This window comes from Poeciliopsis prolifica, unplaced genomic scaffold (assembly GCF_027474105.1).
Source record: "Poeciliopsis prolifica strain line A6 unplaced genomic scaffold, Auburn_PproV2 SCAFFOLD024, whole genome shotgun sequence".
Taxonomy (NCBI): Eukaryota; Metazoa; Chordata; class Actinopteri; order Cyprinodontiformes; family Poeciliidae; genus Poeciliopsis; species Poeciliopsis prolifica.
Genome location: NW_026562399.1, coordinates 6661890 through 6689823, shown reverse-complemented (window position 1 = coordinate 6689823; position 27934 = coordinate 6661890). Strand labels below are relative to the sequence as shown.

Sequence of the window (27934 nt, the reverse complement as noted above, 5' to 3'; positions counted from 1 at the left end):
GGAGATTAGACTGAGCTGATGCTCACAGCCACAGCACAACACTAGAGTAAAAAAAGTTGCTCACTAAGGGGAAAAACAAATGCAAAGCAGCAGTTTAGGGTTTCGCCACTGTGCCTCTTAACTGCTTTAAAAAAAAAAAAAAAACAGCAGCGTGAAGTGAGAGCAGAAAACGAGTACAACACCTTGAGAGGAATTTGTGTATAAAAGAAGAAAGGTCACGTGATCAGGTTGGCAGTTTTTGGAATATTTCAAACATAAATATCCAAAATATTATTGATTAGTATTTTTTAGTAAAAACTAATGAATAATTATCAATTTCAACAGATATGAAACCCTTATAGTGTTATGTTTTTTGGCCTTACCGTTCAACCAAATAATAATAAAAAAACAGAGATCTAACTATTGAACAAAGAAATTAATGTTTGCTGCTGTGATAAGTACAATCTCAGGCTCCAAGGGTAATAGTTAAAACTACAGCTGTCGCAATCTGTCTGTCTGACTATCTGTCTGTCTTTCTGCCTATCTAATAGTTGTCATATAATTATCAAAATAAACATACAAATAAATTTAACATGTAATAATATTCTAATATTAACTTCTTTTTTTTTAACCATAAACTTGTGCCATCGACTGATTTCTTGTTCAGGCTTCTCTCCCACAATCGGTCCTACTTCACTAACAAATGTTTGGCATTTAAAAGTCTTTTTTTGTCATCACCATACTGTATAGTCTGTCCAGTGCAAAGTGGCTTTCTGAATGCCGGCTGTATTTCTAAATTGAAATTTTGTTCACCTCTGTTCTTGCCTAACCCTGCAAGAACTGGAGTTTCCTCCCAGTCCACATACTTCTCCTTTATTCAGTCGGTATTAAAGCAGATTAGGTGCCTAAGTCAGCTGGACATGGAGATGAAAAAAAAAAAAAGCTAGAGAGATGTGCCTTGAAAACAGCTGTCCAGGAAATCACATTAAGCCCCCACTCAAAAGGACTGGCTTCTGGCATACTTCTTTCCCTTGATTAGAAAAAATATATCCTTGTGTTTTTATTTAAAGGCACAAAAAGGACATTTTTACAAGCTACACGAGTAACACTATACCCTACAACTTGCATACAGATTTGATTTAGCAAAATTTTGTAGTTCATTAGTCGATTGTAAATTTATACCAATTCATGATTAATTTCTGCGCCGTTGTCCTCTGCTCTGTATTTCAAAGTAATCTAACTGACTATAAGTAAAACATCCTAAAAAGATGTAGCTGTATAAACATTTTTCAGAATATGTTAGATGGATTTCTAGTGTCTGTCAATCCAAACTCTCTGTTCTGATGTTAAACACATAAAAAAGGCATAAACAGATTTTTGAAGATCAGATTGATGCATGTAAAAAAAAAAAATAAATGGCTAAAGTAACCATCCAGCAGAAAAATACCTTCAGCATTTCCCTCCAAGAGTTTTGCAATTCAGCACCCAAATCCAGTAAAATGTCAGGAAGGGCTGATGAGAGGACATGGGAGGGGCGTTTCCCGCTCTCTTTCCAAGCACCTTTCTCTGACTGGGCCCAGTCCAGTTCCTGCTGGTATTCCTGCTGTTCTTAAACAACCTGCTTGGTGCTGCTCTGATGGAGCCGGGGATGAGTCCACAGTCACCGTGATCACGATGCCAGACAGAGGTGCAGATCAATAGCATTTAAATCATGCAGGTGCTCACTGACCTACATAGCGGTTTCCCCTTCTTGGTTCGCTACAGATGTGAGTTGTGTTAATCTGCAAATCTGCAAAGTTGTTTTTTTTTTTTTCTTCTAATCTTCCTTGCCCACTCTATGATGGGCTCAGGCTATTCTCTGTAATCTTAGTGTAATGCCCTTATAACCCACTCTCTCAGTTTTACATCACTGAATAATACAGCAGGCCCGGCGGAGCGGAGCAGTTCTCCGTGCCGGCGCGCTGTAATGAGCTCCTCCTTGTTTGGAAACGTCTCCTGGGACGCCGCACTTGTCTCCTATGCTGCTGCTGCTGCTGCTGCTGCTGCTGCTGCGAGACGACGCCGGCATCATAAATAGAAAAAGGTTCAATTAAACAACCAGTGATATTCCCCGTGGAACATCCAAACTTCATGCCTGTGGAGAATATTCCCACGCCTCTTTGGAAACTCAAGACATCAAAGTGGCTGCGGCCAGTTTTGCGCGCGATCAAAAGCTGGCGTCAAAGCTGTTATGTTAATCATTTGTGACGGTTCTCATTTCATTTTATTTTATTTAGTAAAACCTGAGCAGTGTAGGTGGTTCCACAATGGTGCCATCAATCAATAAATCAATCAATCAATAAATCAATCAATCAATCAATCAATCAACAGTGTAGGTGGTTCCACAATGGTGCAATATGCAGTCATCCTTTACTCAACAGAAATGACTGTCATCGCAATAAAATAATGCCCTGTTCTCTGATTGGTCTGTCACATCAACCAGGACGTTTCCAAGGTCAAGTCCAACACATAACATACCTTTGGCTATACTTCAACAGTAGGGTGTTGTCAGGTGTTGCAACTCCTTCCTGTAACACTGGTAGCACAGGCTAATGTTCATTTGGAGCCAGAACAGGAGAACACCCGGTACACGCTCCACTACCTGAACAACATGGCCTACATATTCAGCACCTTGTTTCAACACAGGCAAACTAAGTAGCTTTGCTGGTGACGAGTCAAAGAGAGGAAGACTGGGACGGCTGAGGAAGACTCCACTGGGATCAGTGGTTTTTATTCTCCAGTTAAACCTTCACAGCGTGACTCTTTGGTGTTTCTTCTCTACAGCATCTTATATCTATTTTCCATCCTCATAAAGGTGAAGTTATCACAGCCAATTAAGTAATTAAGGTTTTGTGTATGTGCAAATGCATTAAGTAAATGCAGTGATAAAAATGACCTGCAATGATGCACAAAATCATTTTGAAATATTGTATATATATTTCGCCTGCTGACGTCTGTCTATTTAGAGCTCCTTTCAGAATGAGCTGTTTTATGCAAAGAAGCAGTCATTGTTCACGCCCCCTAAAGTAAGAGTTTACACACTTTATGCACGTGAAAATGGTAAATGAAAACAAATACAACCGCACAACTTTGACCCTGAGTCCCTGAGTTGATTCATTTTCTTGAAAACATCATTATTCATTATTACTTAAATGTATAATTTTCTTCTACGACATATGAATTATTGATTTTATCTGAAATAGAGAGAAATGCCATCAGGGTGAGTTTGAACAAATCAAAACAAGAAATCCTCCATTTTAGCTGCTTTTAGAAATTTAAAACTCAAACAGAAACTGCTGATGTGGGTAGAAGAAAAAAAAAAAAAGTTAAGTTGCTGAGCTCTTCCAGGTCATGAAGAGGTTTGGAAATGATCGTGGCAGATCTGAAAATCAGATGATCTGACTGGTCAGCAGATTGCTACGGCCAGAAGCCTCCGCAGAGTAAAACCGCACATTCTGACTGAGAAAACAGCAACTGGCTGAACAATGGTCTCTTAGCGTAGTATTCCATTGATAGGTACCGTGTATTTCCAGTTTAAGTTGTTGAAATTAACTAAGACCTAGCCTGAGGATTTCTTAATTTTTCTATAAACTCAGTGCAGAATGGAATGTGTCCACAAAAGGGAAGTTGACAGAAGATGACCTACAGCTTTTAAAAAAACGTTATGACTTTGGTCAACAAGTCAGCCTTTAAGAAAAATAATTATTCCAAAACTTATGACAAAACATCATTCATGAACTATTTGTTGTGGATCTCCTAATGATAGAATGATGATGCTTCCATGATTTATTTTAATCCTAAACCAGTAGAAGCAGCTTAAAGCATCCTTTTATTATTATTATCATTATTAAATATCTCATCTGAATAAAGATATGTGTCAGACAGTTTCTCCTCTCGGCGTGCTGTGGAGTTTTTCATGGTCATCCCTAGAAAGAGTCTCTGATGGGAATGTTCCTCTGGAAGAACTCAGAACTGCTTTTACAAGGTGTAAATGTTTATGCTCTCAAACAAACTAGTTTTTTCCCCCTCAATGTATGACTACCAACAGGTATAAATGCTTGACTTCCAGCATTAGAAGAGAGGGAAAAGAGACTGACGATGCATGTCTTTCTTGCAGCGCGACCGCGACGCGTGCTCTGACGCTCCGGTTCCCATAGAAACACAGGGAGATTTCTATAGTAACAGTATTTCCACCGTAATAAGGGTGACCACCAGTGAAGCACGTCTTTTCCCACCTGCTGCCGTGGCTGCGGGAGGAAGTGACTAAACAGGCCCCAGAACGGCTCGTTCATAAAAGCGGACAGCTCGCGAGGTGATGAAGACAGGAGGAAGGCTTCAGAGCTGAGCTGGCATGAGGAATGACCCGGGGTTGTTTCGTCACTGCTGCGGTCATCCAGCAGCTCTCCTCCATCCCCAGCACATCTACCTGCCTCTGCCTCTCTACTCCGAGAGATTAGACTTCTACAAACCTCTTAAACATGGTAGAAAGTCAAAATACTTTGGTTTCAGAGACGTACGCAATTTATCCACATCAACGTATTCCAGTGCTTTTAATACAAACGGAAAAACTGTAGCAGAAATAAGATACATGGATTATCACTGCTTTATTTTATGTTATTCATTGGAGCGCCCTGTAACTCTGGCAATAAGTTTCCAAGAGCTCATTTTGCAGAATATTGGATAACTAGCTGTATAATTAGTGAGGGTTTTCTGCAGTCAGCTGCTTTGCACACATGCTGCTTGTGACCTGCTACCTCTAGTTTCAAACAGCGTTATCTGAATAAGATTGATGAACGGTGCGTCGTCTGTGTTTCCAGAGCTTTGCCGTCTGAGGTTTTACAGGCCAGAACTATTTCCAGGCAGCCAACCTTGTTTTGTTTTGTTTCTTTCAGGCGGGTGACTGACAGTGCCCAGCAATAGGTGGGGAGGGGGGAGTGTCACTGACATCTCGTTAAATGCATTTTAAATCACGGAATGGTGACGATTTTTGTAGCTGCATCTGAAAAGGTGGTTTTTAACTCTTCAATTGTAACGGGGCTCCATTGCACTATGAAAAATGATGCCTCATCAAAAATAATTATAGATGCACGATCCACTTTCTTTTTTTTTTACTTACGATACCAATATTTTACATTTAGTATCAGCTGATACCAATACCATTCAGAAAAACTGAATTGACTTAAAACGTTTCTTATTTTGAACATAGACATAAGAGCACTAAATTGCTAATTTATTTAATAACTCTGCAGCAGTACAGTACTGTTAAACAACACCAGTAGTTTCATAAGCTTGGTCAATCAAGCATGTAAAAACAACCCAACTTGAATTTGTTCATTTAGGAGAAACGGTGTAAAACATAAATAACTTAAAACGAAGAAACGGAAACTGACAAAAAAAAATAAATAACAGGCTGACTACCTCAGTTCGAAAAGTGCAAAAAGGCATTCTAAATTTTAATGTGAAATAAATCATAAGAGCATGGCTTCGCTCGAAGCATTAAGCATAGAGTTAGAGTGAATAGATCTGCCCTCATGGACATCGTCACCAATAACCGATCGAGAATTATTCTCAATATTTGGACTGAGAGAGATATTAATATTGGATCAGTGACAACCGAAATCTCTGGCTCCATTCGTTCTGTGTCTGCAGAAAAGCACCGTTTGCTGGCAGAAGAATATCCTTTGTTGTAAAATGCTTTAAAGCATTATTATTATTATTATTATTATTATTTTGGAGCTTGAGTAAAAAAAATACTCAATAACAAGCAGAAACAAGCATGTTTCTGTTTTTTGTTTGTAGAGGACTCTAGGTTAATTACGTTAGATCGGCCACTGATCTATCTGGCACAGTCTGAATCAAAATGCAGATAAAGTGGTGAAAAAGAATGCGTGTACAGGCGGAGAGGTTAAAAACAGCATATGGCTACCAGTAAGAAACAAAAGTGTCAGATGTTCCTTCAGCTGCTAAGCAAATGCCACCTCACTGGAGCTGAATCCAGAGCAGCGCATCGCTGCAAGAGTCAGGAAACCTCAAGTGAATTCTAGATATGCAGCTATATTAAACCTACATTTAAATGTATTACATACTGAACATGGGTGGAGTGGGCCGCTCAATTCAAGGTGTGTCGTGGCACGAATGGCATAGGTTGACTCGTTTCCAGCGAAACAAGTCGCTGTTTCTTCAGGGATCAAAACGGCCGACATTTTTAGGTGCAGTGATGTGGGAAAGGTTTTAAAAGTCGCTAGAAGACCATTGTTGGCTGAAAACCGGTGATGTGGAAAAAGAGCGAAACAACCTGCTATAAAAATGACTCCAGTAATCAACAATGAATGGTCAAAATAGAGCAGAAATGTCTGATGCTGCTGTTTTATAGTCAAAATATGAATATGAAGACTTTTCACATCCATGGATTATTGGACATCAATAACCTGGATCTGAGCTGGAATGAGAGTTTTTGAAAACCAATAAAATCTTGCAATCCTCAGTAACAATCAAGAAGTCAGTAAGTTGTCCAGGGGGGAGTTGAATGTTCCCATGTTCTTGAACTTTATTTATATAGCATTTTCCATACAATCAAACATAAAGTAAAATACCGTTTCTATCTTCTGCCTAAAATGTCTGCTTCTATACTTGCATCGTTCAGAAATGAGAACATCATCTATCTCACAAACAGCAATCCAGTTGCTGTCAGAAACTGACTGATAGTTGTTATAATGAGCCGAGGCAGTGAAGGAAAGTTTAATGTTATGGATTTATTTTTAACAGACTTATTCTGAAGTAAACATTCATTTTGTAGAAGTTCTTGTTGCCATGTTGACCTGACTGACACAAACACAACAAAACATGATAAAGATGCGGCATGGCAACATGTTGGGGGTTTTAACAGACTAAAAAACTTACAACGATGGCAGATTAATGGATCAATATGATTAATCTGTAAATACTGAGAGTACAGAGACCAGGTTACAGTGACCTCTTTTTAAGCTGGGTCGCATTTGATCATCACAGTTTCAGTAAATACAACCACTCATCTATCTGTGGTGAAACTAGAAGGGTGAACTGCAATGTGTTTCTTTCTGGTTGTGAAAACAAACCACACAACACATTTAGCTGGACAGACACTGACCAGACGCTGGTTTTCATGCTGTTCATGGAAGCCTCGTCTGTTTTTTCTCACTCAACTGTTTGGTTCTGCTGTCTGCATGTTCGATGGAACATTCCTAGAACCAAAAAAGAAACTGAAGTGCTCTATTGACGCATAAATTAAAAGCTAAATGTAAACCATTACCTACATGACAGTTACATGACAGTCTTTGAAAATGTAACATGTATGCATATGGGTGGAAGACTAAACCACAAGCAGATTTAAGCCATACTGGCCTGTCACTGTGTCATATGTAGTAATCCTGTCTTAAAACAGTGCAACTCTGGCTTTAGGCTAACATGAGTGGGACTTTCATCAACCTGGTCAAAGTGCAAAAAACAATCAGTAAGTACAAAGCAACTTGTAAAGGCAAACTGATTTGTCCACTTGAGTTGATTTAAAAGTGCAGTCATAACTTTTCAACAGAATCTGTGGAAGTCGTGTTGAAGATGATTGTGTAATTCCTTGCCAAAGGCTGCACTTAAAAACAGCAAAGTCATCGAATTCATAAACGAAAAGGAGGTCGTTTAAAACTCTGAGTGCAGAGGTTTCATTTAAAATATTACTGAATACTTTTAAGGACACGCCGTCTCTCTTTAAAAGTTTGCAGATAAGTAAAAGTAACTTAAAGAAAGATGACCAAGAAACTAGAGCAGTATGAAAGGATGAAAAGCCATATTATAATATTATTATATATTAGAGTTCATCTGCCAAAGAATATATTGACACAAAAATATTATATGGTACTGTGTAGTTTTTTTTCAATCTGAAAATTAGTAACACAGACTAAAATCTCAATACATTACAAAGATGTAGCCTGTCCTTGTTTACATCAATAAATCACTTTAATGTACCGTAAGTTTTCTATTGACTCAGAATAGATTGTGTCTTATTCTTTTCTATTCAATAAAATTAAATGTAACAATGAAACAAAGAATCTCAGAGAAAATGGCCACACTAGTAGCAAAGTTACAAAGCAATATTTTCCCAAACAAAACGATTTCAACGGCTTATATAATGTAACATAAAATGACAGGGGTAAAGAAAGCCATAAATAGAAAGAGAAGTATGAAAAACTGAACAAACTGTGATGTCCCAGACCTCCCACAACAACTGGATAAACTCATTCTGTCTCTGAACTGGATCCCGGTATCAGGGGTTTATTCAAATGCTCCGGTATCTTATCCAGGTGTACTCAAACACAGTTTGCTCTGCCTGCAAGAGCTCTTTGTGTATTCATTTATTCCGCATTTAAATATGCAGCTGCTGCAGGCCGTTGTCTGTGAGCCCGGTGAGTCCGGCATGACCCACGAGGCCGTGCCGCCGGTGAGGCCTCTGATCCAGCAGGGTCAAAGACGTGGACAGAGCTGACGAGAGGGTGGAGGAGGTGGGGGCTTTGCGGTGGGGCCGATGGTGTCATTGAATGCCTGGGAACCTGTCACATTGTGTCAGCGTTAGCATCTACATCTGGCCCGCTCTCGCTTTAACCCCGAGCTAAGTATGACTAGCTCACAGGACCGGACCACAGAGGAGGAGGACGAACTTTCACTTTTTCACCTTACACACAGCCGCCGCCAATGATTGCTTTAAAAAGAAAAAAAAAAAAAACACATAGTGTTAAGCATCATCAAGAGGTAAGGATCGCATTTTTTAAATTTTCAGCTCATATAATAAAATAAAGATTTAATAATTCAGGACAAATAAGTGTCAAATAAATAAGTATTTGACAAGAAATTCAGGGTTTTGACATACAAATTAAACTGATGCCTTAAAGTACAAAACAAGCACTTAATTGTAGAGGCTGTTTTTTTTTCATTCTTTCATTTGATCCCTCAACATTTTTTGGGTGATTTTAGCTCATGAGCAACCACGAAACCATCGATTTTTTTCAATATAACATTCAACATTCATTAAATGATTCAAGATGTGAACCATCTTGGGCCTGAGATAATCGGATGGCTGTTGCATAAAAATAGTCCGGTTATTTGGTGTCAAACTGCCTCTTCGCATGCCCTCAGCGGCCCGGCATGCCAATGAGGACCTTTGTTTTCTGACGCAGTTTCAGGCAGTCAGGGCGAATCACGGCTTAATTAACCAGAACAATGGCGACACTGTACTGTAACTCTGGAAACAATGAGCATCAAACGCAAAGATAAAAAAAGGCGGAGACCTAAACGTAATGACAGAAATCCAGGCGTGAGATCTTCATGGAAAACATGATCCGCCGCTGGGTTATGTTTGCAATACGCTGTAATTCAGCCTCCTCGGAAACACTGCGACCTCCCCGTTCGCTCTTCCTTTCTGAAGGCGAATAATTAGCACCACGATCCAGATTTTCTTTTGAATACATCCATAGAAAATCAATGAAAGGATAGATCAAACAGTAATCACAAACAGCTGGATGTTGCATTGACCAGCCAGTGAAACAACCAACCCTACATAGCTGCAAAAAGCCAATGTAGCTGATCGACCTTGTTCAACAGAGATGCTCCAAATATTTTCAGAACAATAACATGATAACAGTTGTGTTTTATCATAACGATTAACTCTATTTTTACAATGTGAACTAAAACTTATCAACTGATTAGGATACTCTTTTTTTTTGCTGGTTAGTCTATTTTATCCAGTGAGGAAGAACTTAATTTAATTACTAATGACATATCTGAACATTTTGTTTTAAAATGCAGTTATTGTGTGCTGTTTAATAGTACTGCTGTATGTGCAAGACGGCCTTTCAATGACAAAAATAAAATGTATTTAAATATATATGACTAACATGTATGCATATTTCATACATGTTCTATGTTTTGTTTTTTGTTTTTTTGGTATCGGCCCAACAAAACCAAACAGCCCAGACTCAACTTGGGAAGTAATTGATGACAATATCGGTCATAACAGCAATGTTGGATGTTTATATTGGTGTATCCCAACTACGGTGTTACAACCAACTCGAAATGGTGTTCTGGTTCAGAAGCAAAATCATCTGTGAAAGACAACTGTACAACATAAAGTGAAATGTTATGAGTAGCATTTATGTAATTATGATTTGTTTAAAAAATTCTGATAATAGATGAGTGGTCAGACGCTGAGACACTATTTAGTGTTTGTAACAGGAAGTCCTCCAACCTTCGAATTGGGATCTCTCTCAGGTAGGCGGAAACAGCAGTGACTCGTCCTTCTTTCTCTCTCTTTCACACACACAACAGAAAAAAAAACTTGACCATTGTTTATGATGAACTAATTGACAACTCCTTTGCTCAAGCCTAGGTCAGCCTCTCGAGGGAGACAGTACGAATGGCTTGTCACAGCACATCGAAGCACTGAGGGTAGAGAGTTAGCGTGCTTCTTCTGGCGCAGTGTCTGTTATGCGAACAATCTGACATGCTGCACATGTTCCATGTCCAAATGAATTGGGCAGCTCTGTGGCTTCAGCTTTAAGGACATCTAAGAGGAGAGGTGCGGGGGTGGGGGGGCTAATTCTTCTCTCTGCAACAGCTTTTAGTCTACAGCCAGATTCAAAATCCCATGTTTGAAGAGAAACTGCGACCACAAAATCTTTGTTGAATCAGGCCACACTCGGAGCCAGAATTAGCTCCTCACCATACTTTGCACAGATGGCACCAGAGACAGTCACTGCAAATGCCTTACATTCTAGCCAAGGCTGCCTAACCCTTTTCCTTAATCCTAATTAGGAATGCAATCTCCACTCTGCCATTTTTTTTCTTTTTTTTACAACAAACAAGATACAAGCACAATTGCATTCCTACAATACCAAAATAGGTCTATAATTTCAACGTTTCAAGTAATCACCAAATAAATGCTACTTTTAGTGCTACGACTAACAATTATCTTAGTATTGATTATTCTCTCGATTAGTTTGACGATGAACAAGATAGGAAATTACCACACTCTGCAGATTTTACATTTAACCATTTTTACACAATATTAGAAATGCTAAGAAAATTCTAATAAACAAATAATTAAGTTCCTTTTTTTAAAAGACGAAACATTTTTCTGCCTAAGATGCAACAATATAACATTCCTTTAATTTATGCCTCATCATTTGTAGCTTGACTTAACATCAATACAGTTCAGGGCTAATCTATCAAGGGCAGTTTTGGCTTAATTACCACTCTCACTTTGTTCTTTCAGCAAATGGCCTTTTCTGAGTCTATTACCTCCAGTTAATGATTAATTGATTGCTTAATTAGTTATACCAACACCACAGAGGTCCAAAAAAAATACGTACAGGAGCAGACAAAAAAAAAAACAAAACACTTTTTTCTTAAAGATGTCAAGATGCTGTTCCATAACAACATGTGAAAACCTGGAAACATTCGCATATGGACATAGCAGGCTAAGACTCTGACTGCTGGGATAATAACCCAGGTTGTTTTATGACCAACCAGCAGTCCCCTTTCCTAATAATGCCCTATTTGGCCAACACAGTGACAGAGAGATGAGGGAGAGCTGACCCCCTCTGCCACTGCCGGATAAGCCTGCATTGTTGAGCCTGTGGATGGGGAGCGTATCCGACCACGACTAGCTAAAGCTCCACTGACAACAGAACAATAAGCGAACAGCACAGAGCAGACACATGATGACTTAGCAGGTCCGAAAGGTTTAATCTGCATCACATCCTGAAAACTCAGTCTTGAAAAAGAATTTGACTGAAAAGGTAAGTATGGCCATCCAGGCTCTTGGTAGAACTCCAGGTATTTTTTAAATAAATATCTATGATGTTTAACCTCACCGAATCACCTAATTTTACTGTATTCTTAATAAAGGGGAATGAAATCAGCCTGCAATGTTCCAACATTGTTTTTGGCATGCAGAGTCAAAATGTGTGAGATGGCAGCAGTAGGCTTATGAAGGCTTTATTACAAGGCCTCTCAGTAGAGTTCAGCGCAGTCATCAAGATGTTATCAATCCTGAAACAACATGTCGTGAACAAAAAAACACAGCCTTCCTAAAGTCTACTGTTGCAACAAACGCTACATACAGCTCAGCTTAACCAGCCTTTGTTTTCACGCTGGAACAAAAGCCACGTTGTGCAGAGGAGCCTTTATGAAAAGCACTGCAGTCAGGCACTAAATGTAAGGTTAACAAGGGTTACAATTTTACATTTGAAATATTTCTGCATCAATAAACATGAATCAGATTTACTCCCTTGTTCAGGCTAAGGTTTATTTTGGTATTTAAATACAGAGCGCTGCAAGTTTCCCTATCAGCCTGTCAGACCAACAGACCAAATTACAATCTCGGGACATTATTTAAAGATCTGAAAAGTGTGATAGGGGCCAGTGGTTTATGATTCCAGCATAAGAAGAAGTTGGAGAGCCTACAGCCTTTCAGATAGAAAGAATGTAAACTTAATGGCTATCATAAAGCAAAAGTCAAATGTGCTACAGCAGCTGACCTGGGTGCAACTGAAGCACTTTAGTTTTTTTTCCTTTCTGTCCTTTTTCTTCTTCCCTAAGTTAGCACAAAAAAGGAGGAATTTTTAAAAAAGAGCATAAGGGTCTTGTTGCATAAAGTGTCTATTTAGTGGGCGACTGGACATGTGAACTGGGTAGGTGTGACTGAGCGAGTGAACTGGGCTTACATAATGTCTACAGATTTTTATCATTCCGCTATAAAAACAATGAAACCCCTCCTAATAAATTTTGAAACAGTTTTCTGAATTGACCCGATAATAACAATGCTTAAGATCTCAAATTTAAATGTGAATTACATTTACATTTCTGGCATGTTCCTCCCGCTTCAGAGACCTCCCGTTAGCACTCAGACTATATGCTTTTCTTTGTAGCATCAGCAGAGAGAAAGAGAGGCTGTTAGCTGCCATGTTCCCACATGTTAGCTACACTGAAGAGCATGTTGTACCTAATCAGCTTACAGCATCATTCTAAATATTAACTTTTAATGCAAAGATGGATTATGTAGCTAAAGAATACACACACACACATGCATACAACAAAATTGAGCTTGAAGCAGAAAAAAAATCAAAGTCTCTGAATGACACAAGCAGATAAGCTTTAATTTCGGGATGCTGTTTTCTTTTCGTTTGGTCAAAAGTATTTTATTTCTGTTTTTAAACATGTTTAGAGATATTGGTAGTACAAATGGTCCATAACCCCTGGTGAGGGTCCTCGCAGTAACATAATAATTGCAGGAAAATTATACGACGAGTAATTTGGCAACTACTCTACTTTTAGTCTGCTTGCTGTATTACTGTCTTTGAGTTTAATCATCATCTTTGTCCTAAATAGGTCTGTCTTTTGAAAGTAAATTTCTTAAGCTGGGTGGTTTCATCACAAAATGTGGTTTGGGTTTTTAAAGGGGTATTTTTCATGTAAAATTCACTTCTTGAGCTTTACATCATGTGGTTATGTTATTCTTTCATCAAAAACAGACTCGGAGAGTTGCCTCGATTAATTTATGCTGTGTTATAAATCCTTGAAACATCCTATGACTTCAGCAGCCCTCTCCTCCGACTCCTCTACTGAGCTCCTTGAGACTAGCTAGCAGCAATTAGCATAATCAACATAATCAACTTTGTTGATTATGTAAGCGAGTTCTAAGTGCAACCGATGTTAAAGTTGTAATAGAGGAGCGATACTGAAATGACTTCCCGAAGGCGATGTTTCAGAAACAACAGAATTTTTTTAAGAGACAGAGGCCCAATTTTAACATGTTAAGAGTCAGGTTTCTTTTAAGTCATATTTGTCAATTTTTTCCCCAAACTTTCCTACTTTGTGTGCTCTTAGTGTTACTGTTTTCTATGCTGCTTTAGATAAAATGGTCCCAGAGTCCACTGGTTGGATGAAAGATCAGAGGATCTGCTGCAAACTTTTTACATTTATTATTTTTCTAACCTACTGCATAGCAGGACAGGGTCAGTGGATTGCTAAATATATGCCATCCATCTGTTTTCTATTCCCACTTAATCTGGTTCAGGGTCAAGGAGGGGGGCTGGCGTCTTTCTGCCTTGTTTGATGGATTAAAAAGGGCAAAATTATTATTTTTTTCTTAGAATAGCTAACTTTGGAAAGACATACTCAACAACAATTGGAATTTAGTGTTGTTGCTGAAGAACTACATCAACATGAAAATAGAAAGTGTTGCAAAAGAGCTTCTAATTAAAAGGGTGGAGTCGGCTCTCATGAGCTGCATTCTCCAGTCAGATGCATTCCACTCGGCAGCAGAGGGAATGACTCCTAATCATTTCAGGGCCCAGTTGTTTATGAACGTGGTGTGTCTTGCGAAAAAATATTGGGACATCAAAGTGCACAAACTGAGCAAGAATTTCCCAACAAGCAGCCCACTCAGACAACAAGTGTGTATAATGGCATCCTCAAATAGTTTACTCAGGCTGCATGGGAGAGAATGTCGCAGGAGCAACAGGTGGCCAGGGAAAATATCTGCGCTTCTTCCTGCTTCCACACCCGCTGGAGCCGCACTTGCATCACCTACTTGGAGAGGAATTGCTTGTTGGTTGTTGGTTTTCAGCCAAAAGGGGACTTGACAGCAGAATAATCCACTCGTCCACGCTCCTAGCTGCGTTCTATATCAGCTATTCTATTGTGCGTGCAATGATGGAGGACACAGAGATGGGCAGGGCAGTTACAGAGCTGCAGCAGCAAGCAGCGGCTGACGTACGGACTGCTTTCATGGTGAAAAAAGAGAATGGGTGATTTTTTTTTTTTACCTGCTTGTCAAAAAACTACGAGTCACCAGAATTGCATCATAAATGGTACTTTCTCATCTTTCTGCCATGAGAGAAGATGTTCTGTTGGATAGTTACTAGAAGTGCTCTATTTACAAAAGTAACAATGGATAGAAAGATTTATTTAGTTGACAGTATTGTGAAAGAAATCATAACAAGACAAAGGAAGTTAATAAAAATAAAGCACAACTAATAGAAATGGGCTTTTGTGGAGCAAATTATGATGCGTGTAACACATCTTTGACGTAAAAGTTGGATTAAATGCCACAAAACCGTTCAGACTGCATCGTTTTTAAAACACATCAATCAGTTGATTTGGTACAATATACGAAAGTGACATAAATCAGATTTTTTTTTTTTTTTTTTTGGTGAGGGAGATTGGAATTGGACCATACGGACTGCCATAAAAAAGTTGTTTAAGTGTTGCATATGGACAAAAAGAAAATCGTATTTAGTACATATTTGCCTGCTGTGTGAGCAGGCAAGTAGTCGATCCCATATTGCGCATCTGAAATTTCGGACAAAACAAACAAAGCTGCCAACATTTAAAAAACTCATCATGGCAGACAGGTTGAAAGATTAAACCAATAAAACAGAGCTTCTTTACTCATTGACACAGATAGTAGACAGCGTGTTTTTTTTCTTAGCTCGGTGGTAGCGAGCTCACCAAGCAGAGCAGGCCCTGCCCTGATGCAGCATGACTGCAACTGGCAAGGAGCCAGACTCAATCTGCTTAAACGCAACCAGCTCTGTATCGGTAGGGAAACAGCATAACAGGCAGCAGCAGTTTAGTCCCAGCCTTACGGGTTGTTGTTCTGCCTTAGGTTAGAAACCAGTACGTCAGAACAGCTCTGCAGTCGTCTCCGCTCTCTGAACAACTGAGCTGTTCTCGCTGAACGGCATTAACAAGCTAACAATCGCCCCAAAGGAAGCTGCCCACAGATCTCGAGTGCTGATGATTTGAGATAAAACTGTACAGTTGATCAGTTCTGCATGAAAGAGTCTGTTTTAAGGACGGACAGTAGGAGTGGGCGGTGCTGGCTGGGGGAAAAACAGGACATTTTTTACATTTTAATACAAGGAGAGGCAGATTCTCTTTGAGTCTTGAGGTGAGGAGTCAGATGAAACCCAGCAAACATTTTTCTACCTTGAACCGAGAGCAAACTAGAATGAACTTTGCTAGAGTACTATGAGTGTAGTGGGGTTTCTTTGAGTTCACCTGTTCTCTGTTTTATCCCTAACAGCTAAATGGCTTTTGTTCTCCTCCTGTTGTTGTTTTTTTTTTAAATTCTCAATAAATTATTTGTGCCTCTTTGGATTTGTATGTTGAATATTTTAGGAAGCACGTATCTGTGCTCAGAGCTTTTTAGGGTTAGCAGAACAAATATGAGAAATGGCTTTGTTTCCAGGGCTCTGCTGCTATTAACGAAATGGCTGAAGCTTTAAGAGAGCAAGATAGAATGTGCTGAAATGCTTATGTTTGTGTTTTCTGGGAAGATGGCTCCACCAATGTCCTTCAAACTTTAGTTAAAGCTTCAAGTTTTAACTCAAAACATGGGAAGAAGAAAAAATTCCATCATACAGATGCAGAAATCTTTTTACGCTTGTCTTTCATTAAGAACATGCCTATAAATCGGGAATTGTTGCTGCAAGATGGTGATTTAAACAAATTCAAAACAACCCTAAAACTTATATAGTTTGTGTTTTGTAATTTTCTGCTGTATGCTCTTGTAAATGAGAACGGCTTTAGACTGGGAAATGTGTAATAATTAGCAAGGCAGAGGTAGAAAGACAGATTTAAAGTTGCAGTTTATAGCTCTAGAAGAGTCTGGCTTCACATCTAATCTGACTTTAGATGTAAAGCAGGAATGGAAATGGCACAGGAGATAACATGGTCATTTTGGGAGTAACTCTCCTATCACATGTTTTATGAGGTTTAATGTTGACAAACTGACAATTTAGTTAAATTACTACAATTTTGCAAAAAAATAAAAAAAATACAGGAAATCCCTTAGAAGAGATAGGGTGTGGAATATCCACCGTCACATCCTGTACAACTGAATAATTTCTTCTTTTTCTGCTGTGCCTAACATACCCTAACTCATGTAGTTATTTCTAAAGCTTGTGATCTGCTTAGAGATTTGAGCCACACTGTTAGTGTAATTCAGAGCGTAAAACAAACAATCTAGAGTGAAATCTCACCAAATTACGCCCTTGTTCCGCTGCTCGGTGGACGCAGAAACTTAGGACACCCTACTGTAAAGCAACCACTAATGGAGCTCAGACAGGAACCCACCACAGTGTTGCAAACTCGTCACCTATGTCTGGCATTCTGACAAATATCTAAGGCACTCACTTACCCAGAGTATGCCCTCACACACATGTGGCAGCAGCTCTGTGTGTGCAGAGCCTCCACTCTGGATATGAGTCACAGCAAAGTCTAAAAGGCATGGACGCTTTGACCACTTCTCGTGATTGGTCTCAACAGAAAAAGTCGCATTTTTCTTGAAGTAATAACTCCACTTCCAAAGCCTGATGAGAAAGGTTTGGTAGAAACAGATGCGGAGTTGTTTTCTGCCAAAGCATGCGAGCCAACCACAATGCTATCAGTTGCGATTCAGTTTCAATACGTTTAGCACTAAGCAGCCCTGAAGGGCTCGTCCTCACACCATATGGTTGGATGATCTGCTCAACTGACTGTTCGATACTCTTTTGGTGACTGTTCAATTGAAACAAGGCTAATGACCACATCTATAATGCAAATACAATCTCACAAACCAATTGTTTTGGTTTCAAATGCTAAAGTCAGCTGTCTGTCGATGAAGAAATTGAATCAGCTTAATCAGTCTAGTGTTGTGATTAACCACAATTAATCACTATTTTTTGTTTTATTAGTTTGTACCACAGTCGATAGATTGATAAAAGGATCAGATACGGGAGGTAAATCTCACCCCAACCAACAGCGACAACACAAATTGACCACAACCACAATGACAGAAAGCAGTGACCCGTATAAAGTTCACAGCTTTGTGCACCAGATCCTGCTTGCTTACAATTGGACATTTTTCTAGGGCTTATAAGCCAAATCATATCTTTGCTCCAAGCAGTTGCTAGGCAACACAGGAAATTTTCAGCCAAGCCAAACCGGGGAACTTTTATTTTTGCATTTGGGTTTGGTAGAAATTAAAGCAGAAAAATGCACCACGTAGATCAATGGTTTTAGTTAATTATAGATTTCTATTTGATTCAGTAGGACACCTGAGTTGATCCTATCATCTCACTGCTCATCAAAACTTTATTGGGCTTGTTTCTTAAATGGCACATTTATGGGGAAGATAAATGCACCATATGTGAAGATAGTAAGAAATATCTCCAGCATTCCTGACCGTTACATCTTGTCCCCCTATCAAAGTATCATCATAACTCTCTGACACTTCAAATATGACAGACAGAGTCGCAGCAAAGTGATCTGGTCCAACACTCATTTATGATTTATTTTTACAGTCAAAAGCATCCTGCATTATTTTAAGATGAACTTGAGATGGTGCAAGAAAGCCTTAAGATAACTGGATGTTGAATGTTAACTTCACTCTATTCTTAATGCACCTGGCTTGGTGCAATAGAAAGCTATGAAAACAGATAAAACCGTAAGATATAATATTTTACAGAAACTAATTGCAAATAACATGTGTTTATTTAATATGAACCAATCCTGTTTTTGGATCGAGTCGTATGTGAGAAAAAAAATAAAGAACACAGATAAAGCATTTAGGATGATCAACAAGCACACCATTGCACATAGAACAAACTATGAGTTATTAGTTATTCTTTCTACATAATGTAATATAAATATCACATTTCATTTGTTCATTTGCTGTCTCTTATTTAAATCTTAACACATGCTTATCCAAATACTCGAGGAATTATTACTAAACTACCCGATAGCTCCTGTCACACACGAATGTTAGCATATGATGTTTGCGTTTTATGTTGATGGCTCCTGCTTTGTAGGTGAATTTACACCCACTGACACTCGCTGGTGATGGATGAGAGAGGATCGCCGCTGGTCGTGAGAAATAAAAATAAAGCCTGTGAAGTGAAAAATTTATATACAAAAAGCTCTTCACAGTCTTAAGTTGGGGAATGATTTTAATAAAAATAAGAATACTTTCAACAGTAGAGTAATAAAATTATTTAGTAAACACTGTTTTTCAGAAAACTCTTATATTCAGTTGTGGATAAAACTGAAAAATCAAATACACAAGGAATTAAAATACAACTATTAATAAAAATATGATGGATATTCAAAACTATAATAGCCCTGTAATGATTTTACCAGCAACATTTAATGTTTTAATCAAAATGAATGAAGCTGTTTGATTAGACATTGCGAAAAACACATTGTTTCCTTCATCGCTTTCAGTGAACCATGCCATTGTTTTAGACTTACTGCCATCATTAAGTCTTTATTATAACAGCAATTTCTACACTCAAATTACCTTGATTTAATCATTACTGTTGTGGAAAGAAAAACATTTTTAAAAATCAAGTGGAGTTATTTCGGGGACTCGTACAACAATTACACCAGGGACTCTTCTTAAAACTCTGTACAGCAAAGCCTGTTGGTGAATCAATGGCCATTTTAGGATCAGGAAGTTATTTTAGTGTTGCAATGTAATGAAAATAATTCCCAAAAATCTGTGCTTTTAACCTCTACAGTTCCTACAAATCCCAAAAACTTTCCATTACTTTCTCATTTTGTTTTACGGACAAACAGCGTTAATCATATGAATGACTAATAAGGTCTCTGTGTCTGTTGTGGCTCCCTCCTGGAAAAAAATAGCTACACTTCTGGGTTTCCAAAGCTTCTAATTCATTATCAAGAAGGACATATATGGCTGTTCGGAAATATTTCCTGTAGCAAATTAAATACAGTCACGATGTGGAAACATTACAAAAAATAACATTCCTCTTATTAAGGCAACAGTGTTTTAAATCAAGTAATGTGAGGCTCAGATTCCTCTGGGCTCCAGACCAACTTTTCACACTGGTTGCACTGGCACGCCTCACTTTTGTTCATAGGCGCACCAGCAGAGAGATCAAGCGCACCCAAATCTTCAACCGCATTGTATTTCACAGCTTTGCAGGTTCACTTTAAAAAAAAAATCTCTGTCCATTACTGGCAATATTGAGTTTGAAATAATTAATTACCAAGGATGACAACCTGCTGTGTCGAGTGTAGGGATACAGTGGCACATTTTTCACAGTAAAAGTTTCCAAAAATCTATTTTGCCACCTTTTGGGAGCTAGGAGTTTAAGTTGACAACTCAAGTTATTAATATTCATGGTATGTACTGTCACTTGTCTCTAGGGACAAGTTCTGCAAATTAGATCACGCTAAGCACCGGACTGCTGTTTTATTCAGTTAGTCTATGTTATTGTGTGTTTGTGCCAATCAAATAAATCTCAATGTCTCAATTGTCAACTGCATGTTATTTTGATAATGTTTTTGTTTTCATAAAGTAACGCACTTTGATCTCTTTGAACTGCCGTGTTGCTGAAACGTGCTATACAAATAAATTGATTGATTGATTAAGCATACTGTTCTTCAATATTTCAGATTTTATTGTTTCCTATTTTTTGTATGTGTGAAATCTACAGTTTCAACTTTACTTTTATAAATTCAAAAATATATTTATGTTTTCTCCTATTGAACATGTATGCATATCTGTGATATTTTCCTATTAATCAGTTTTTCCATCAACTATTTTTGGTTGAATTCTGTCACTTTTAACTCTTCATTTTACTTTCAAAAATAATTATCGTTGCATTCGTTTAGTTGATTTGGCGTTTCGATCATTTTATTGTGCAAGACTCTGGCGGTTTCAGGTGTTGACCTGTTTATGGCTTAGAAACAGGTCTACAGACTTTGTGTTACACTTGACAGTACATATTTTGCTATATGAATAAAGTTCAACTCATAAATTGAGTTTTTATGATTATTTAATTGAACAGAGAACTTCAGGTTCTGACCTGATGAAGCCTTCCTCAAAACTTTAAGGAACGTCTGAATGGCATTTCTAAATTTGAGAAGGATGTTTCCTATTTAAAAAAATGCATTAATTTAACTGAACCAATCCAAGATGTTAAAAAAGCATGAACTAAAGTAAAAATGTGTGTAAAATTCTAAAATGATTGCATACAGGCAATACAAAGACACTGATTACATAACATTACATAACAAAGGAACACTTGCTGGCAGATGAACTTCCTCCAGTCGTAGTTTAGATCCTGTAAAATTAATCAAATAGGGGCAGTGTTACTGTAAACTGACTGTTTCTTTGATTCAAAGTATTTTTTGCAAATATTAGGAAGAGTTTACTGGTAGAGAGGAAGAATTCTGCCCTTTGTGACATTCCCGATTCATCTTTTGTAAAGTCAGCATAACAGAAGGTTATTTTTCCCACTTTTCATGTCCTCTGCCAAAATTTTCTCAAGCTGATCCCCATTTTTTGTGCAATATGTGTAGCAAAAGTAACTAGCCGTCGAGAAAGCTAAGCAACTTATTCTGGCTGTAACTTAAATAAATATAAATAAGTGCAAGCATGTTTACCCCTGAATTGTGTCAGGGCAGAGAGAAGGTGGTTGGTCTTTCAAGCTATTTTAGGAGCAGCTCTGCCTTTGCGTCTAGTTTCAGAATTAGAAGCATGTGCGAACGTAGGTTTGTCCACATTAAGCACCACGAAATACTTTTATGAATATATCCCAGAATCTCAGACATAACCACGCGGCGCCTAATAATAACAGTGTTATTCACAGCTTCACTGATGATAAGCATACATAAACCACCTGTGGCCGAGCAACGAGAAGACATTGCTGTTCACAACACACTTGCCAACACACTAGAACACCTACATTATTGGAAAACAAGCCAACTGGTTTGTTGAAATTGGCTAGAAAAGAAGGAGTGATGTGGTGGCAGATGACAGACAAGCGAGCGCTAAACTTCCACTCAGCTTACAGAGCAAGCAGGTGGAAGTGGGGAGTTCAGGAAGGATTAATGGGTTCTGTGGGAGTTCCCACGGCCGAGAAAAGGAGATGACTACATGTTCTGCAATATCTGGAGACAAGCTGGTGATAGAGGAATAGATTTGTCAAAATGACTTACAGGGAAAAAAGTCTAGAGTAACCTCTGACTAGGAGGTTTGACGTCATGTTCGACTCCGTTAGGCCCTTCAAGCTTTATAAATCACAGCGGTCCAGCTGTGCCTTTTCTGATTTTATAGGAACATGTCACAATTTTGGAAGAAACATCAACCCCTAAAATAACAGGTAAATCTTGCTTCTGCATTTATTCGAAAGAGTTGTACTTCTAGTTAAAGAAAGAAAATAACATCCTGAAACTTTGGAGCTCCTTGTTCAGAAGTCTTGTCCACTATCATTGTCACACTGGAACAATTTCAAACACCTGAGGTCGTCAGATGACTCTGCCTTTTGGCTATTTTTAGAAAATAATTGCCCTTTTGCTACAGCCTTGTAAACAAAAGCTGAATCCAGACCGATTATATGGCTGCGACTCCCAGCAGGGGCGCAGCCTCCAGCTTTTTCCTCTCGCGCACACTGCGGCTCATAGCTTCTCTGTCATTAATAAACTACCTAATTATTTCGCAAAGCTGACAGCATTCTAGTGTTTGATCAATGGTGGGATCCTCTGACCCATTGATGTACTCCCATCAGTATCCAGTGCATACATAAGCAGGGAGAACCAGCGCGGCACTTCCTCCCTCTGGGGACCATGTGATCACAGATAAAGATCATCAAACAGGAAGCTGCTCTTGTGCTGCCCAAAGCCCAAGCACCCCGTAAGGAAGCAGATCATTCCTGATATAGAGCAGCCTAAACACAGAATTGAGCTATCTTGACAAAACAAGCAATGGATGATGGCTTTCATTAAATTAGACTCGTCACTTCCAAGAACTCATAGTCCCCCCATCAGGTTCAGGATGTGACCAATCTAGAAGCCAAACTTCCCACAAGAATCCTCCCTCTCCACACCTCGGTCATTATCATATTTTCATCGTGAACTTTTGGCCAACGTGTGCTGCTTCAAGATGGCCTGTGATTTATGAACCCTATATTTTTTCGCTTACTTGTCTTATTGACATCTGAAGCATGTGCATGCCACTGCCATTTCTGGAACAAGCGGTAAGTCGCTGTTTGCGTCTCAACCCCTGAGAGACATTGTCAAAAAATAAATAAATAAACAGAATAAAAACAGGCCAAGGTCCTGAATCCTTCTCTGAGTCACGGTGAAGTGGATTTTCTGTCTCGGGAGACGAACCGCCACACCCCGCTTCTTTTCTGAAGGCCTTCAACTGCCAAAAAACACTTTGCTTTCCGTCTTCAAAACTTCCCCCTCCTCCGCCTCTTCTGACCTCAGCCAGCTCATCGGCAGAGGACTCTTTTTATCTTTTAAGAAAACAGGTGGTAATGATTGTTAGTCAGAGCTCATATGATGCGGCACTGTCTGCCTCCATGTGTTTTCTATTTGGAATGCTGCATTTGCTAACATGGCCCAGTCAGGTTTAGGAGGGACTCAGCAGATATTTCTGGTCACGCCTGCGACGCGGCTCAAAACAACCACCGCCCACTCCCACTCAGCTGTTTCGGGTCATTCCACATGGGGTATGGGACACGGGGCACTTTAACCTTATGACATGGAAGGGCTTCGGTTGCACAAGTAAGGATCGGCTTCAGCTCAAACATGAAGATTGCAAATAACTCTGCAGAACTTCCTAACTCGCACCCCATTCTGACTCGTGACAAAACAAATCCCGAACAGCGCAGGGCTTCTTTCTGTTTGCCTGCCCCGATTTCCTCTGCCATTTACCGTCCCTTCAGAAAAATGTCAGACTGTCTGCGACTCGCCCACGGGGATGGAACGTGTCATTCGGAGTGTGTTCCTAACATTTGCTTGCGAGCTTCAGGTGGAGGGAGAAAACGTCAGAAAACAAGGCTCTCCTTGGGGAGCCATCAGCAGTTATCTGGAAGAGAAGTGTCTCCTGCCTGGCCAAACGGTGCAAAAAGACAGCGTCCCGGGATTCCATTTAGAAAGACATTAGTCACTGGGCGACAGAACCCTGGCTATGTGTTATTCTGAAGATTTTCAAAGATTTAAGAAATCTTCAAGCGGGCAGCTTTCTTTTTTTCTTTTTATCTAATCGATGGAGATAAAGAGAGGGCTCGAATTGGATCAGTCATGATGAATCAATTATTTAAATAATCGTCAACTATGAGACTTCTGCAGCACTTTATTAAGACACTCAAAGACGCTTTACGTGAAATAATTTAGTAATATAGTAATTGATTAATCGTTAACTAGAGTGTGCACTCAAAATAGGTCACTTGCTGACAAAAACGACATTCAGAGCAATAAATAAACAAAAATTGTACTAAAATATGTATGCATTTTGTAATTAAGATAAAAACACTTTTGTTTGCCTATGTGTTTTACCCAAAAATAATCAAGTGGCATTTTTTCATATTCACCTGTTATATGAAAAAAATAACAGTTATTGTATGTTATTGTGTTTTAGGCAATAAAATGTTTATTTTTGTATTTAAAATAAAGGAATTGAATTATTTATTTCCATCTTCCGTCCATTTATTTTTAATATCAAAAAGGTTTAAGCGGCTTAATAAAAAATCTCTGGCAATTTTGCGTTATCCGATTAATCAATGAATAGTTAGAATGATCAAGTGATTGATTACCAAAATTATCGTTAGTTGCAGCCAAGAATCTTGGCAGATAACTGCGAAAATGACATTAAATGCAGGATATTAAAATAAAACAGATTCTTTAAATACTGGAAATGAAAAACATTTGAATGATGACGTGTGTATTCTTTTCTTATCATAGTGCTAAAACTGAGCTGCTTTCTGTAGTCAAAGCTCGTGGTTTAAAAAGCAACAACAACTTTTGAATTCACTCCTTAGCACAGGTGTTTCTTATAAAAGTAAAAGAAATGATCTCACAGTATATATCGGCTCACTTCTAATCCACTTTGAGCATCTTCCAGCCCCCACATATCTGTGCTGTTCTCTTGGCAGGAACCTTCATGGCAGATTTTCTTTTCGACGAATTTCTTTGGAGTATTTTCGGAGAAAAGGCCAAAGCCAACAAAGGAAAAGGTGGATGCAAGTCTGATGGAAGTGTGTTCGTCTTGCCTCGTCTTTTGCTCCAGTGACCGATGACCGGCCGTGGAAATGCAGCATGTTCCACCTAGAGTTGTGTGGCCATTAAGATGATCACCCCCCTAAGAGTGCCATGAACTGAAATAACAAGCTCATCTCTCCCAGGGAGAGAGAGAAAATGAAACCAAGCAAGGCCTGTAGAGAAAGAACAAACCACTGACACTTTCATTTCCTACGAACATTCAGTCTCTCACATCTATATTAGGAGCAGAACTTTTTCCGAAACGCAAGAAGCATTCGAGTTACAGTCAGTGCTACCAGCAACAATTAGTAATTCATAACCCGGCTTGTGGCAAGCTCAAGTCTGGCTGCATTTGTCCAGTTTCTACAAAGACAGAGGCGGCGTTGGCTGGGGCCCAGCTGACCACATGGCTAAGCCCTGTCCACTGAGACAAAAGGAATTCCTAAATCTTCACACGCTCGCCGCCCGCATGAAAAACTAATTGTTCTCCTGTTGAGGTTTACACAAGAGAACACTGTTAAGAGTATCTAAAATAAAATAAAAAAAATCAATCATCTTACAGCCTGAAGGTGTGTCAGGAGAGCACAGGAACATATTTCAAACAAGCTCCACTGCCGTTCCTAATTAAAGTGAAGGGAATAAGCCTGCTCACACACGTGAGAGATCACAGGAAAGGCTCTTATGTCTCCACTTGGTTTGATCTGTTCACCAGTCCTCTCACACCTTAATCCGAGGAGAAAAACTCAAAGCGCGTTTCTGTCAGACAAAGAGAACAATGTTTCTAAAAGGAAGCACAATTTCCATTAATTCACTAAACAAAGTCATTTTTTTGTTGTTGTAGAGAAATCAAGGTGAAAGTTAGACATCAGAGTGTTTTGATACAAGGTAATATTCATTTATGGGTACATCAAAAATTAGAACTGAAACTCTTGTTTTATTATTTTACATCCACTGTTCTCAAAGCGGCGGAACCTGTTAACTCAATGATTTGCAAGGTAAACGTGACAGAGAATAAAAGACAAGTGTTTGCGAATCCACATTCATTTTCGACTTTGTTCTCAGAATGACATCATTTTAACCGTATCCTAGTTGCAGATCAGAAAAACGCCCGATTCCAGTCAGTGGCCTGGCTAAAGCTACAATGTTCTGAACTTTCAAAAACGAGACACTTATTTACTACCAAGCTGTGTTGCTCTCTGTGGGGGATTTCATTAAATACATATCATCGGGAACATAAACATAATTTAAACCGTTCTCACTTCAGCTAATAATAGGAAGACTATTTTGAAAACTGCAATTATTATTTTTTGGGGTCAAATATAAATTGGAAGGTGTCCTTTTGTATTTTGTACAAAGCACATAAATCTAAATTAAAGTCCAAATCGTGTTGAACTATATCACATGAGTCTTAATAGGGGCACAAATGTAAGTGTGTTCTCTCGATAAAACCTTGTCATGGCTTTCAGGGCTCACGCCGAAATAAATAAATGGAACTGCGGTGATATCTTACAGGTGTCCCGTTTTTCGCTTCCGGCTCCAGGAGACAAACCGAGCATACAGACTTCTGAAGCCGTACAGAAACCGTGGGTCATTTGTTTCCCTCACTCTTGTTTCTATTAGCCAGTGTTAAGCTTCGGTGCGGTTTGAAAGGGAGGAGGGAGAGGAGAATAGAACAGGAGAGGAGAGGAGGGGGAGCGCCCGCCAGGAGAGTCTGCCCGCTCGGCTGGCTCCTCCCGCGGTCAGCCTGCTTTTATTCCGCCGCAGGAAAAACCGTTACCTCGCATCGCTACATCTCTGAGTCGGCGCGGACACGCAGCCTCGCGCTAAATAGTTAAACTGCTCCGGCTACGAAACCGCAAAATATACATATTTGATGAACCAAACTTGGCGAAAGTTTGTTTTTTCCTTCTTTTCTTTTTTCTGTCTGAACCTTTTGAGTCAGGACACCCACACACGCACACACGCGCGCGAATATACGCGAGCGCGCGCCACAACAAATCGTACAACTTAATCAAGCTAGGCTGATTTAACCGCTACGTTAATGTAAATGCGACTCAGTCTACGGAGAAACAACAGGAGGACTAAGCAAAAAAAAAAAAAGTTGTGGAAAAAATGCGAGAGGATGTCTCTTTACATTTCGGTTAACATTTTCTAAATGTATCCGCGGTCAAATATAGCGGGTTTACTATCAGTCAATTGTGAGTTTAACGGCAGTTGCGTCCAACTAGTTAGATAGTTGTGAGTCACGGTCCGTTTTCCATGCAACGCGGAGGTAGAAACGGTAATAAAAAAAACTAAAAAAAAAAAACTGATGCGGGAGTTGACAGGCCACGGTGTCCACGTCCCAAACAAACGCCGCGGGGCCGAAACGGCAGCTGCTTTGGGTTGCTTTTCGTACTTACAGTGAGTTGAGAGGAGAGTCAGGAGGCAAGCCAGACGTGTTTTCGCCATCTTGGTGTCGATGCAATGCTCGGTGCGGCTGGCCGTACATGCGCAAAGTAGCCTCAACAGCTTTGGTGAGGATAGAGAGGGGGGAGAGAGACCTAGAGGGAAAACCACCGGAGGGAGAGGGAGAGGCAGCGAGGGGCGGGGGGAGCTATTATATGGGGTTTCCATAGCTACCGAAAGCATCACTCACACAGACAGGAATTTATAGTTGATACGATGAGGAAAGCTTTTACTACTGTGTCCTTACACTGCTGTTGGCAGGCACCAGCTGGGAACCCAGATATGAAACCACCAGCTTCCAGAGTTTTATGTGATGTGGGAGGGAATTGAGATTTGTATATATATATATGTGTGTGTGTGTGTGTGTGTGTGTGTGTGTGTG

The 27934-nt window shown here is 39.4% G+C and overlaps 1 protein-coding gene across 1 annotated transcript in view; it reads right to left on the bottom strand.

Annotated features, from left to right (window-relative positions):
- The window catches only part of jam3b (junctional adhesion molecule 3b), a 37360-nt gene extending 9640 nt beyond the window's left edge, over nt 1-27720 (bottom strand). The window contains exon 1 of the mRNA XM_055046565.1: nt 27507-27720. Coding sequence (XP_054902540.1) covers nt 27507-27720 — 214 coding nt within the window. The remainder of the gene's footprint in view (nt 1-27506) is intronic.
- Between the last annotated feature and the right edge of the window lie 214 nt (nt 27721-27934).